General features: G+C 47.3%; 1 protein-coding gene across 1 annotated transcript in view; it reads right to left on the minus strand.

The window, feature by feature from the left end:
• The window catches only part of ABCA4 (ATP binding cassette subfamily A member 4), a 128,464-nt gene that overhangs the window by 4,660 nt on the left and 108,904 nt on the right, over window positions 1-14,900 (minus strand). The window contains exons 39-48 of the mRNA XM_025385846.1: window positions 14,088-14,211; window positions 13,628-13,757; window positions 11,585-11,705; window positions 11,065-11,127; window positions 10,465-10,571; window positions 8,275-8,416; window positions 4,683-4,817; window positions 3,811-3,914; window positions 3,645-3,737; window positions 379-628 (exon numbers count right to left, since the gene is read on the minus strand). Of these exons, the coding sequence (XP_025241631.1) occupies window positions 379-628; window positions 3,645-3,737; window positions 3,811-3,914; window positions 4,683-4,817; window positions 8,275-8,416; window positions 10,465-10,571; window positions 11,065-11,127; window positions 11,585-11,705; window positions 13,628-13,757; window positions 14,088-14,211 (1,269 nt within the window). The remainder of the gene's footprint in view (window positions 1-378; window positions 629-3,644; window positions 3,738-3,810; window positions 3,915-4,682; window positions 4,818-8,274; window positions 8,417-10,464; window positions 10,572-11,064; window positions 11,128-11,584; window positions 11,706-13,627; window positions 13,758-14,087; window positions 14,212-14,900) is intronic.

Consider the following 14,900-nt stretch of genomic DNA (forward strand, 5'->3'; position numbering starts at 1 on the left):
CTTAAACTCCTGGGCTCAAGTGATCCTCCTGCCTTGGCCTCCCAAGAGCCTGTGTTTCATCGTATGTTAATTACATATCAATAAAGCTGAGTTAAAAAAAAAAACCACCACCACAAACCAGCAAGAATGAAATAACACACCATAGGATCACAGGGAAGGATAATGTAAAAAAAAAAAAAATTCAATGAAGTTTCCTGATGACTACAAAATATTGTTAGAAAACAATTTCTGATATACCACCTTTTACCCCAATAAACAGAGGGCAAGAGTTTGTTAAAAATCAGGAATATTATGCCTCCCTCTTATGGCAATTCCAACCCACATTGGATGTTCTGGGCCAGTCTTTGCTCAGCTCTTGGTGCCCCGGGGCAAACTTGCCTGGTCCAGGGTGGTCTGTGTGACTGAGTACTCCTCGATGAGCAGGCTGTCTTTGTGGGAGAGGAGGAGCTGGAAGATCCTCGCCAGGGAGGAGGAGGAGACCTGGAACTGGAGCATGTTGTAGTGCCTCTCCCTCTGCACGCTGCCTGGGAAGTTCCCCTGGAAGAACTGCTCCACAGGGTTCAGGTCAGGAAGCAGGTCGTCCTTCGGGGATTTGATCTTCATTGTGACGATATAGCCATCTCCAAATCTAGGGGATGCACACAGTGCAGGACAGGCCTCTGTTAGTGGTTGGGCCTAAGGTAATCCCAAAATAAGGAGTAGACTCATCACAAATTTTGGGGATTAAGCCCGGCTTGGTGGCTCACACCTGTAATCCCAGCAATTTGGGAGGTAGAGGCGGGAGGATCACTTGAGCTCAGGAGTGTAAGATAAGCCTGGGCAACAAGACCATGTCTCTACAAAAATTAGCAGGCCATGGTGGCACATGCCTGTGGTCCCAGCCACTTGGGAGGCTGAGGCGTGAGGATCACTTGAGCACAGGAGGTCAAGGCTACAGTGAGCTACGATCATGACACTGCGCTCCAGCCTGGGTGACAGAGTGAGATGCTGTCTCAAAAAAACCTGAAAAACGAGAAACAAACCCCAAACAAGAACAACAAAAAAAGAAATACTGGAGATTAAAGGCCCATATCATAGACCTGGGTACATAGGAAAACTAGGAGAGAAAAACCATGGTAGTCCCTGGAGAAATCATTTGATACCAGTTTTTAGAGGTCAAATGTCTGCATGGTAATGTGGGACAATCGTACTTGCTGAAGTCAAAGGTAGTTTTATTTTATTTTTTAAAATTAATTAATTAATTAATTTATTTATTTATTTGAGACAGAGTCTCACTGTTGCCCAGGTTGGAGTACAGTGGCGTGATCTTGGCTCACTACAACCTCCGCCTCCTGGGTTCAAGCGATTCTCCTGCCTCAGCTTCCTGAGTAGCTGGGATTACAGGCGCCCGCCACGACACTCGGTTTTTGTTTGTTCGTTTGTTTGTTTGTTTTTTGTATTTTTAGTAGAGACAGAGTTTCACCATGTTGGCCAGGCTGGTCTTAAACTCCTAAGCTCAAGTGATCCGCCTGCCTTGGCTTCCCAAAGTGCTGGGATTACAGGCATGAGCCACCGCACCCAGCCTATTTTGTTTTTTGAGACAGAGTCTTGCCCTGTCGCCCAGGCTGGAGTGCAGTGGTGTGATCTCGATTCACTGCAACCTCCAACTCCTGGGTTCAAGCAATCCTTGTGCCTCGGTTTCTCGAGTAGGTGGGATTACAGGTGCACACCGCCATGCCCAGCTAATTTTTGTCTTTTTAGTAGACAGGGTTTCAGCATGTTGGCCAGGTTGGTCTCGAACTCCTGACCTCAGGTGATCCGCCGGCCTCAGCTTCCCAAAGTAATGGGATTACAGGTGTGAGCCACTGCACCCAGCCATCAAAGGTAGTTTTAGCCCAGTATGGGGATCCCAAGACCGCCCATAAAGACACATGAACCAGTGCATACTGAGTGGTGGTAAGGGCTGATGGGCCAGGTGAGAGCAAAGGCTCGGGAAGGCAGCACTTCCCTGAGGAAGCTTCCCGAAGCAAATGGAGCTGCTAGGGCCCGGGCCATTGGTGCTTTCTTCCTCCCTCAGCAGGATGGCTGGTTACCCTCACTTGGATGAGGGATGGTCCACCAGAGAGTGTGTGCACAGCTAGCGGGTGTCAGTACCCTATGCCTTGGTATCCTGTGTCAGTCATAACTGACTCCAAAGCTCCCTCCATGGTCTAGGGCTGTTCTCCTCTGCAGTAAGATGCTGTTCACCTTTCAGCTCCAGAAAACTCATCATCCCTCCACACAGGCAACACTCCTCTCTCACCTCCTCTATCATGCAGATATTGAGGAGTTAGAGGGAAAGGAATAGGAGAACTTCCCTTTCTCCAGCAGCTGGACACAGGAAGTTGCTGACACAGGTCTGGTGACCTGACATGCTGCTATTTCTATAGATATCTATGCAGTGTCCAAGCTGTAGTTGCTCAATAAATCATGGGTCAAATGTCCACTTGCCACAAGCAGCTAATCTATTAGACCTTTCTCTCAGTCATTTATCTGCTCTGACACATATGAAAGGATGACATTTTCTGTGCAACACCCTCCTGTGGGTGCATCAGGATTACGCACCTCAGCATAGATAAGGTGGGTTATGTGCTGTTCCTCCACCAACCAGCTTAGTGACTTATATGCTGAGCTCTTAATAAGTGTTTGTTAAATAATTGTAACTCTGCTCTTTTCTAGGTTATAAAGCTTATCAGAATGTGAATGAGCATGGCAATATGCTGATAATCTTAAACTGTTAGCTTTGGCATGCAAACTCTTTTTTTTTTTTTTTTTTTTTTTAGACGGAGTCTGGCTCTGTTGCCCAGGCTGGAGTGCAGTGGCCGGATCTCAGCTCACTGCAAGCCCCGCCTCCCAGGTTCACGCCATTCTCCTGCCTCAGCCTCCCGAGTAGCTGGGAGTACAGGCGCCCGCCACCTCGCCCGGCTAATTTTTTTTTGTATTTTAGTAGAGACGGGGTTTCACCATGTTAGCCAGGATGGTCTCGATCTCCTGAACTCGTGATCCGCCCGTCTCGGCCTCCCAAAGTGCTGGGATTACAGGCTTGAGCCACCGCGCCCAGCACAAACTCTTAATAATAAGGAATTATCTACAATAGTTTACAATGTGTGGGTACGGAGTAAGGATAATCCTACTCAAGATTACTGGCGTTGTTGGTTTGTCGTATAACATATGGTCTTTTTTCAAACTCAAAAGCATACAATATTCTAAAAACAAAAACAAAAACAGGTCCTCAGGCCAGTTGGTCTCCTAACCATTCCTACATTGGAGTGGACTCTTAGTAAATAAGCCACAGGTCCTGGATCTGTTGGGATAAGTGGTGGAATACCTGAGGCAGTGGTAGTGGCCCTCCCTTGTCCCAGCCAGGCTCTGCATGTGTCCTGATCAGACACCCCATCCAGAGAATTGGGTGAGTCTTCGACCACAGGAAATTAGGCCAATATAGAGGAGTTTCTTATCAGCATAATGGACTTCTCCATCTGCTGCTGGAGAATGAGGCCCAGCCACCACCTGCCTCTGCCCCAGGGGATGACAGGGCAGCAGGACTCTTCCAAGTGTCAATGGAGAACACAGGATCCGGTTGGATCCACAGAGGCAACAAGGCGCACGCCCCGCCATCTGCTTACTTGGACTTGAGATGCTGAATGGTGCCCATACATCGAAAGGCGCCCTTTACCATGATGGCCAGCCGGGTACACAGCGCCTCACATTCTTCCATGCTGTGGAGCAGGAGAGAGGAGGTGAGCAGGAGAGGACTCCCACCCACCTTCCCCAGCCCTGGGAATCTCTTGCCTGTGGGATGTGAGGACCACAGCCCTCCCTTCTCTGATGATGCTCACGATGACATTCCACAGCATGCGGCGTGCCTGGGGGTCCATCCCTGTGGTGGGCTCGTCCTGGTGGGTGGAGAGAAGGTTAGGGAGCACAGGCTGGGAGCTGGCCCTTCCGATTACTGCTTCCCCCTGGGCTGGCTCCCCTGAGGAGGATGAGCTGACAGACGGCGCACACAGTCACTCCCCTCACTTGAGCAAGACTGGGGTACCCTCGTGTAGGGTACAGAAGGCAGGAGGTGGATCAAAGAATAAAGAAGCATGGTGTCCACCCTGGGCCCATTTCAGCCCACGAGGGGATTAAAGTGGATTAAGGCAATGACAGAATTCTCCTCAAAAAAAGAAAATCCTGCAAATACATTTGTCGGGAGGCAGGGAGATCACTCAGCTCACTTTCCTGGTTCCTGCTATGTCCTGTGCCCTGTGCCCTGTGCCCTCATGATCCTTGGACTGCGTGGGCATGGCCTCAGGCCTGGCCCGGCTCAAGAGCCTTTGACCCAGCTCAGTGCTCCTGTTTGGGGACCAGACACTGACACGCCACCGAACCGGCCAAACTTCCCAGCTGTGAGCCCATGGCCCACAGGAGACATCCCGGGAACGCAGGATGTGCACAGTCCCAAGTCAAGGCTGTGCCATGACTTGTTTTTCTCCAGAGCTGTGTGAACCAAACACTGGGCTAAGTGCTCAAAATGAGCAACACAGGAAACAGTCCAGACTAAAGCCGAATTGCTGCAGTTTCTAAATCTGCCGACCCAGAACCTATTTCCCCAACCCGAGAGACGAGAGACGCAGCACTTGGTTTAAGCCCTTGGGGCGGCCCAAGCCCGCAGTTACCAGCAGCACCAGGGGCGGGCAGCCAATGAGCGCGATGGCTGTGGAGAGTTTCCGCTTGTTGCCCCCACTGTATGTGCCAGCCAGGCAGTCGGCGTAGACAGTCAGACCCAGGCTCTTAATACTCCAGTTTGCAACCTAGGGAAGAGAAAGAAATGCCATTTGGAGAATACAAGCAAACACCCCAAACCTCCCCCAGTTCAAAGCCTTGGGCTCCCAGATCTCATGCCTCCAGAATGAAAGCCCTCGCTAGGCTGAAACAGGCTCCTGCTGGCTCCTGTCCTCTGGCATGTGCTTCAGGCACCAGACAGGGGCTCCTTCACTCTGTGTCTTGGATCCCAGGGTGGCCCGGTCAGCTCAGCACCTGTTGGGTGTAGCCCCCTGGGAAATGGCCTTCAGCCTTACAAACAGCAAGACAGTGGGTCTCGCCCAGCGTCCTGGACCACGGCTAGCAGTGGAGGAGGAAGGGTCTGTTTGAGAAGATGGTGAGTCCCAGACCTGTTGATCCCACCCCTCAAGAGGGTCACACCCAAAGCCTTGTGCATCCGACACATACCTATGGAGCACTGACCATACGCCGGGTACTGAACCAGGCACTGGAGAACAATGTGAACACAGCCATTGCCACTGTCCTCAGACTGCGGGGAGGTGACAGTCAAAATAAACAGAATACTGGCAGATCGTGACTGCGAGGGAACGATGACAGAGACACCAGGTGTGTGTGCACATGCGCAGGAAGGGATCTAGGGAAGCCACTGGAGACAAGCTCACCATGCTTCTGCCTTCTGTATTAGTCCCCTGTGCCTGGAATGTTCCTCCCTAGGTGTGCACGTGGCTCCCTCTCTCACCTCTAGTTCCTCACTCAGGTCCTCTCCTCTGCAGGCTCTCCCGGGGCCACCCTACCTCAAAGTGCAAACCCTGCCCCAACACTCCCTGCATTACTGTTCTCTGAGGACTTTTCACTCTCTAATGCACTGGATATTTTACCTATTTATCTATAAATTGTCTATCCCTCCCACTAGAATGTAAGCTCCATTTTTAACTTTTTATTTGGAAATAGTTTCAAACTCACACGAACATGTAAGAATAAAAATAGTTCATAGAATTATTAACTAATAAACCCTTCTCTCTCACACACACACAATCTTTTGTGACCCATTTGAGGGAAAGTTACTCATTGCAGCCCTTCATTCCTAAATACTTCAGGGCATATTTCCTAAGAATAGGGATCTTCTTTTACATAACCACAGTACATTATCAATGTCAGTAAACTTAATGTTATGATACATTTACCTAATCTACTGTTCAGAGTTCAGTTTTGTCATTTGGTCCAATAACATCCTTCTATCATTTTTTTTTTCTCTTCTGCACAAGATGTAGTCTATTGTCTGTTATTCAGTCATTGTGTCTATTTAGCCTCCTGCGATCAGAGATATTTCCATAGCTCTTTCCTTGTCTTTTACGACTCTCATATTTTTTAAGAATACAGTCTCCTTTTTTATTTTTAAAGAAAGGGAATATTCCTTCTTTGGAGCTTGTCAGATGTTTCCTTATGATAAGATTCAGGTTACATGTCTCCAATCTGGATTCTACATAAGTGAAACTGTGTCCTTCACAGGATATCGCATCTCTGGGCATGAGATGTCCATCTGCCCCTTATGGTTAATTTTGATCACCCAGTTAAGGTGCTGTCTAATTTCTCCATTGTAAAATTACTATGTTTCTCCCTTGTAACCAGTAAGCAATCTGTACAGAGATATGTTTATTTCTTTAAAATTATATTATCATTATTTTTTTAAGAGACAGAGTCTTGCTCTGTTTGCCAGGCTGGAGAGCAGCGGCTTGATCACAGCTCACTGCAACCTCAACCTCCTGGACTCAAGCATTCCTCCCACTTCAGCCACCTGAGTAGCTGGGACTATAGGTGTACACCATCAGGCCCAGCTAATTTGTTTGTTAATTTTTTGCAGAGACAGGCTCTCCCTATATTGCACAGGCTAATCTGGAACTCCTGGGCTCAAGCGATCTTCCCACCTTGGCCTCCCAAAGTGCTGTGATTACAGGTGTGAGCTACCATGCCCAACCTGTTATTTATTTTTTTAAAGCACTTCCTTACTTTCTGGCATAAGATATTCCAAGTTCATTTTATACCTATGCCATTCCAGCCCTGGAATGTATCATTTATTGAAGGAATCAAGTTTACTTTTAGTGGGGAATGTTATTAAGACAAAAGTCTGAGCACTCAGTGCGCTCATGGCTGCTGGGGTGTTTTTGCTTCTTGACCCTTTCAGAAGACAGATATACACAAGCAAATATACGTGTATATATACACGCCTGTGTGCGTGAAACATGAACACACCTGCATGCACCCACAAACACAAGCATATAAATATTCCGGAATTCCCAGTGCTATTTCCAGTTCCAATCCATGACCTCACAGTTCTTTCTTGCTTTTCCCTTTTCCATATTTGTAAGTCCCTTCTTCCACACTGAGAATTCTGGGTTCTAATAACATCAAAACATTTATTAACTTACTTAATCCTGTAACACATCTAACATTTTCAGAATCACCTTGCCTATACCACTATAAAATACAAACTAAAAAGAACTCAGAAATTATTTGTAGTTCTTCTCCCCGACTCCACCCTGCCCAAGAATGAGGATAGAGAGTCAAACACTGTGTTCATCAGTTGTTTGTGTTAGCTCTATCTCCCTTTTGCAGGATTATGATATTTATTTGAAATAAAATTGGGTTACTTTATTTAGTTTGCTGTCAGTGTTAGGTTTTCTTTTTGTTTTCATTTTTGCCTCCTTCGCATCCTTACTAATTTTTTAAAAATATGTGGAACATTGACATGCTTCCAAAAGTTAAAACTATACAAAAATATATCCCCAGAAGTACTATTCCTTCCCATTTTTCTTTCTTCCCATTTTCTTCTTGTTGATCACCAAATTCATTGTTTTCTGGTTTATCCTTTCTATGTTCTATTTGCAAAGGTAAGCAGACATATGTCTACTTTCTTGTTTTTCCTTCTTTCTTACATAAAAAGTAGCATTCTATATGTTCTGTTTTCCACTTTGCTTTTTTTCATTTAACAGTATTTACTGGAAATATCTCCATATCAGTTCATTGAGATTTTTCTTTTTCTTTTTTATAGTTGCATAAGACTTTATTGTGTGCCTGTACCATAAATTATTCAGCCAATCTACAATGACTAAACATTTAGGTAACTTCCAGCATTTTGCAATTACAAATGCAATGGATCACCTTGTATATATTCATTTTGTACTGTGGGAGATGTATCTTCAGGATAAACTCTTAGAAGTGTGATTGCTGAGTCAAAGGATAAATGCATACATCATTTTGTTAGATATGAGAGTGGGGATTTTTTTTGTCTGTCTTGTTCACTGCTATGCCCCTGGTTTCTAGAATAGTACTTGGCACACAGTAGACATATAGTAAACATTTGTTGGAATGAATGAATGAATGAATGAATAGCATGCTTCAGTTTCTTATCTCCAAGAGAATGCACTCTCATGAAACAGGCTTGTAATTAACCAGACTCCTATGTGGCCACAACAAACCATTTTTTACCTTTTCGATTTCCTCTGCTGGTACACCTCGAAGCCGGGCATAAAGGTAAAGATGTTCTCGTCCTGTGAGCAGCTCATCAATTGCATCAAACTGAGGACAGTAGCCCATATTTTGATGGACTTCAGAAATATTGGTTAAAATACTGCAAGAAAAAAAGCAATTAGTGAGTATCCTTCAAGGAGGTGGAGGGATGATCATAGAGCTATGGCTGGAGAGGCTTCTGCCAATGGGAAAAGGAAGCTGCTGCTTCTCTGCTATTTGGTTTCAGAAATGCATGCAATATTTGGGAATCAAAACAGGGGCCCTTCGGTTAGAAACTGAATCCTGTCAGATTCTTCCGTGTTTCCATGTCTAGGATTAATTGAATCCCGGTTATTATGCCGTAAGTCAGCTTTCATTTTGGATCAGATCACCTCACATGTGAGTTTAAAAACAGAGGGAAGATCAGGTTTAAGAAAATGATTCATGATTTTTCAATACTTTTCAGACATTTGGGAAGTAACTAGAAAAGATGGATCTGTCCCGTTGGAAGTAAACTTCTCTATCTGTATTTATTGGCAAAGATAGCAATGAAAGAGGAGCCAGTCAGATAACTACCCTCAGCCAGGGGCCTGCAGGGAGAAGGGGTAGAGTGAGTTGGGTTCCACCAACTCCCTTTGGCTAAAATATTCACCCTCACTAAAAAATATATTGCCATGATGGAAAATAAACTACACATAGACATTTAGTCTAATCTCATCCTTTTCTTCTTAAAGCTTAGGGTCTATGAATAAAGGATGGATGATACAGGATGGTACAGAGAGAGACTACTGCAGTTCCCCACAATGACAAAAGCCTCCAAAGGCATGGGCTGGGCCAATTAAAACTACTTAGAGAAACAAGTAGGGTACGTCTCCAAATTAGCAGGCACTACCCTACCAGATCATCCCAATTCTGTGTCTTAAACCTATAGTTTCTTTCTAGCGTCCAGCTCAGTTTTACCTTCTGGACGTCAGACTGTGCCTTACTTGGACACAGTTGTAACTTTATGTCTCATAAATGTGCTCATGGAAAATTCTATGATATCTTTCCCCTCCTCCACCCTGCCATGACTCCTTTTGTCACCATCAGGAAGTCACCTGCATGGTCACTTGCAGATGAAGCTGGATCTGTTGAGATAGACTCAGCCATGACCTGGCTTCACCCCTGCCTGTCCCTTTTCTGTAAACCCAGTAGGGCTGGCTGTAGAGGCCAAAGAACCAGATTCATCCTATCTGAGCCAGTGAAGCATGCTCAGGACTCCTCCTGCCCACTGGGCATTGGGCCACGCTGAGGATGGCTTTCAGGGGAGAGAAAGAGGCCCCAGTCAAGCAGATGCTGGACAGATGTCAGCAGCACCTAACTCCACTTATAAACCAGGGCAGAGGCTTCCTCTGGGCACCTCTACCGTGTGTGCTGAAGTTTTACTGTTCAAGCTTTTCCTGCAGCCAAGAAAGAGGCAAACAAGAGAGAGCTCATCCTCTCTGTCCTGCCCGTAGGGGACCAGTCTCTTTAAACACATTTTATTACAGAGAGCAGCAGTCACCCTCCAGAATCCAAGGACACATGCCAGTTTTCCCTGTATGCTCCTTGGTCTGGCAAAGCCAAGTATCAGCCTACAAATAGCCAATGCAGGTTAAGCTACCGCAAGGGCGCATGAATGAGCCCCTATCTGGAAACTCAACCCAGAGGAAGGATGCTTCATCACAGGGGTTCTTAACCTGGGATCCAAGAGCTCCTGCGGGATCATAAATGTGACCCAGGGCTGAGTAAATTCCCTGAAACTTTTTCAAAAATGTGTGGAGGGAGGTAATGGGAAGCAATGGTGCGTTTTTATAGGAATAGGCTACAAATGTTCATTGGATGCTTAAAAGGTTCCATGACCTCTAAGCGATTAAGAACCACACACTTAGTGCTTCCTTGGTCTTTCCAAGAATCCATCCCAACAGAGGAATCTCTTAACCATCACAATTCAGTTCAATTTTTCAGTGGGTCTATTTGTTGGGCTTTTTGGGCCACGCTCTCTGGGAGGCCTCCTTCTCTGTACATATCTTTCAGGGCCTCAGAGCCACCCTAGTATAGGGTCTGATGATCACCCTTCCTATTCTGGGAGAGGGACAATGCCCAGGACCTGTGAGAGACTCCCTGAGACAGGAGGAGCAGGACACTCACCTTTTGCCTGCTACAGTGGCATCCCCTGAGGTCACTGTGGTGTCCCCAGTAAGCATCTTGAATGTGGTTGTTTTGCCAGCACCATTCACTCCCAGGAGGCCAAAGCACTAGGAGAAAACACAGAGCTAGCCTGGCCCTAGAGACCAAGAAGGTCTAAAATGTCAGACCCTAGGGTAAGTGTGTGAGCTGGGGGAGGCATTTTAGACCTGGGTTGCATCAGAGGCCACGAGCCACGTGTGGCTACTGAGCACTTGAAACACATCTAAGTCCCAATTGACATGGGCCCTGAGTGTGAAGATTCAAAGACTTAAAAACAACAAAAACTTGTCAAATATCTCATTAATAAGGTTTTCAATTAATTACATGTTGAAAATGATAATATTTTGGATATATTGAGTAAAATAAAAAATACTGGTAAAATTAATTTTACCTATTTTCTTTTTACTTTTCTCATGTGGCTAGTGGAAGATTTAAAATCATATATGTGACTTGCATTATGGCATTATGTTCCTATTGAATATCTCTGCCTTACGGGGAGGAGAGGCAGGCACAAGAGCTGATGTTCAGAAGCCTTTCACCCGTGGTCTGCAGAGTACCCACCTCTCCAGGGCGAACTCCGACACACAGCCTGTCCACTGCCGGGCTGGAGGTGCCTGGATAAATCTGCAAGATACGAAGAAACCAGACTTAGAACTGAGACAGGGTTAGAGCAAGGAGGGGAAGAGGGAACAAAGAGCAAAGATGGTTTAGGAGAAAACTACCAGCACTAAGAGGTTACATATTGACATGGGCAGGCACAGAGGTGCGGTGAGTACTGAGACATCTCGAAGCTGACCCATGCTCTGTAGAAACGGAACACAGAAAAGCGAGTGATGCTCAGCTGGAGTGATTCTCGCTGAGGCCCTGTGTCACTGCCTGAGATGAATAGCAGGGAACACACATTGGAATTAGATGTTCTTGGAAGACAAGCTGTAACACAGAGGTGATGACCCCACATAAAATTAGGAAACCAAATTGCTTGCATAAGCATATCAATTGATCTATCTATAGAAGGAAAACAGCAACATCATGCCAACTGTGGATCTAACCAGCACCTCCAAACTCATACCCATTCCCTTACCTTGGTTAGTTCCTGTAGCCTTAAGATGTCAGTTTTATTTCCACCAGTAATAATTCTTTGTCTTTCTTCAGCCACATCATCATCTTCATCAACAATGGGCCCCTTAGTGGGCTCCGCAATCCTAGATGAGGAAAAGGGGTCAGGATTGGGCTGGCTGTACAGTATCCTTGGCACTGTCCTTTCCATTGGACCTCTCTTTCATTTCCTTGCTTTTGCTTCCTTCTGGGCTTCCATCCTTTAAGACTTAAATTCTAAAAAGGGCTCCCAGCAGGAGAGACATCAGGCATTAGGTAGAGAGGTCAAGTGCTCATGTCCAGAGTCAGCCGTGGGTTCCAGTCCTGGCCCCCTCATGTGTGATCTTGGGCATTGGACCTCTGAACCTTGCCTCCTTCAACCATGTGATGAGGAGGGGGGTGACAATACCTGTCTCACAGGATTGTGCTGAAGATAAACTCAGCACAGTGCCTGGCACAGAGTAAAGACTCAGGGTCTGGGAGCACCGTCAGGAGTAAAACCCTTCCTCTACAGCAAGCACTCAGTAAGGGGTAGTTACTAACCTCCGAGCCTTCCACTTCCTCCAGTCTGCCCTGCCAACTCCACCTCTCCAAAACAGAGTTGTCATCAGGCTACCTCATGCCTCAAAACCTGTGGTTCTCCATCAGCTGGAGGTTGAAGCCCTCCCTCTGCAGCTGTAGTTACAGCCCTGCAATCCAGCCCCACCTACCCTTCTCACTTACCTCTTGCACTAACTCGTCTGTCTGCAATTGGCATCTCCCCCTTGTTCCCAGTCCTATTGGTCATTCCCGTCTCCCAGCCTCCGCATGTGTTTCCAGTCCCTCAATGTCCTCCTCCTCCTGCCCCACCAAATGGAATCTTCCCCGTCCTTAAAGACACAGCCTCTTCTTTGAAAGTCTCCCTGACCTTCTGGAAGCCAGGGACTATGGTGTACTTCTCTGGTCCTCTTTAGGTCCTAAAGCAGGCAGGACTCATTCAAATGTGCTGACATCAGAGTTTGAAGCTAATGAGTCAATTTGGGTAGTCAACCTCCTGACCCGCTCTCTCCCACACAAAGGCCTCTAAAAGGTGTGGCCAAGGCTGCAGAGAGGGTCTGCAAGGGCTGAGGGTGCCAAGGACAACAATTCCTGACACTGTCTCCCATAACTAGAACTGCTTGTGTATCCTGTTTCATCAGAATGTGTTGACACCTGTGATCTCATTCACCTCTCACAGTCCTGTGAGTAGGGAGGCAGATTCATTTCCAATAAATCAATTCCCTGTGGATCAAAACATAAAATCAAGTCCTTGGAATCTATTTACAGGTGACCACACTCAGCCCGAGAGGAGGAAAAGTTAAGAAACAAAACACTATCGGGGAAAGCTTGCTAGGAAGGGCTGCTGCTTGGCAATTCAGGCCCCTGGGTAAGGACAATAAAGGTAGGCCGGGATTGCAGAGGGGAGTGAGGCAGGGGCCTACCCAGCTTCAGGAAGAGCCTGCGGAAGAATGGCAATTGCCAGCTAACCTGGCATTTGAGAAGCCCTGGTCAAGAGTCAGGGTTGGCGGCTACCCACCTTCCTCCAGGGGTGGGAGGGCATGATCACTGCCTGCACCCCTCCACATGGCTCCCATGTTACTCCCATGCTCCCAAATCTCTAATTAGCAAAGGGGCCTGCTATGTCCGTTCTCTCATAAATACATTAGTCTATTTCCTAGTACTTTGGATATCCCGTAACCATTGTTATTTGCAATACTATCATCTAATCAAAATACACATTTGGTAATTAAATGAGAAGGATTAAATATCAGCAATTGAAATTAATAGCACTGCATTTTAAATATTTTAAAGAGGATGCTCTTCACGTATTTGAATGTGCCATTTTAACCCGATTCCCTACTTGTATTATTGGAGAAAAGCCAGGCTTTGAGAATGTAAAAAAAACATCGTGGAGTGGGGCTCCTGAGGAAAGAGATAACTGTGTGGGTGTAAGGTCCAGTCCCGGGTGGCCTGAGCTGCCCACTGACCCCAGGGTGTGGCATGGACGTACCACTGGGAGAGGAAGAAGTGGCGCTGGACCAGGAGAGTCAGGAGGAAGTACACCACCCCTTCCACCACCATGGCAAACAGGTTCTTCCCAATCAGGTCCCAGTGGAACGGATTTGCAGAGTGCTCCTCACCTGGGCATCAACAAGAATTGAGTCCACTTCAGCCGCCCCGGCTCACCCCACAGACCTGGCCACTGCACATAGCCCACTAGACCAGGCCTTGTGTGGGAACTGAGCAAGAGCCAAACACCTGCCTCTAGGCTGCCCTCCATCCCTCCTGTGGCTCCCTAGCCACGGAAACAGAGGCACCCTAATCGCCTCTAGCTGGCAGGACTCTTCCAGCCCAACAAGGTCCCCTCCCAGCACCAGCCCCTGCCGCAGTCTGATGCAGAAGCCCTCCCGGGTAGCCCACCCAGCTTTGGACCCAGGGCCCATGCTCCACAGGCCTTGGCTACCACCCACCAAACCGGGCATAGACATCTGTCACAGCCTGGCTCAGTGCAAGGTCAATGAGGCCCCGGCCCAGGCAGAAGTGGGGGAAGATAATGAGCAGCTTCCTCAGCACGGCGTTGAACCTGAGCAGCGTCTGAAACAGAGAATTAGGACTGTTGGAAATGGGGCAAAGCCCACCCACCCCTCTCTTCAGCAGGGTGGGGCCCAGATACTCTCACAGGACAGCACAGGGGAAGGCCTGCAGACGGAGAGTCCTTGCAGCCAGACTGGCCACTGGAGGGATTTGTCCAGCAGAGCATAATGGGTTTGCTGTGGACGTCATGAAGTACATATAAGCAGTGCCTCAGGCCAGGCCAAGGAACTAATCAATTAAATGGCCAATCAAGGACTGAGGCTCCCTGCAAGTGTCTAGTGGGCAGGAGCTGCCCCTTCATCTAGCCAGGCAGCATCTTCTAAACATTTACTATGCTCAGTACCATGTGGGCACTGAAGCTAATGGTGAGGAACCTGCATTACTGTCCTTACCCTTCCCCTAGGTGACTCGGGGGGTGACAGCAGGAATGTGCAGAGAAGCTGCAGCTCTCCTGCTGTCCACTTAGGGAGCTCTCCCTGCAGACTCACTTTGAAACAACAGGAGCCCTCTGAGGCGTTTGTTAACAACAGCTGCAGGGGGACAGCAGGCCCTGAGCCATCTCCAGTTCTGCTTTTCAGCCCCTCATGGGGCAATTACCATTGTCTAGGGAGAGGAGGGCTGGAGACTCTCTCTGGGGTCTGTGTTAAGCCAGGGACTTGTTTTCAAGTGGTCAGACTTGGCATGTTGGG

The sequence above is a fragment of the Theropithecus gelada genome, chromosome 1, assembly GCF_003255815.1.
Source record: "Theropithecus gelada isolate Dixy chromosome 1, Tgel_1.0, whole genome shotgun sequence".
Taxonomy (NCBI): Eukaryota; Metazoa; Chordata; class Mammalia; order Primates; family Cercopithecidae; genus Theropithecus; species Theropithecus gelada.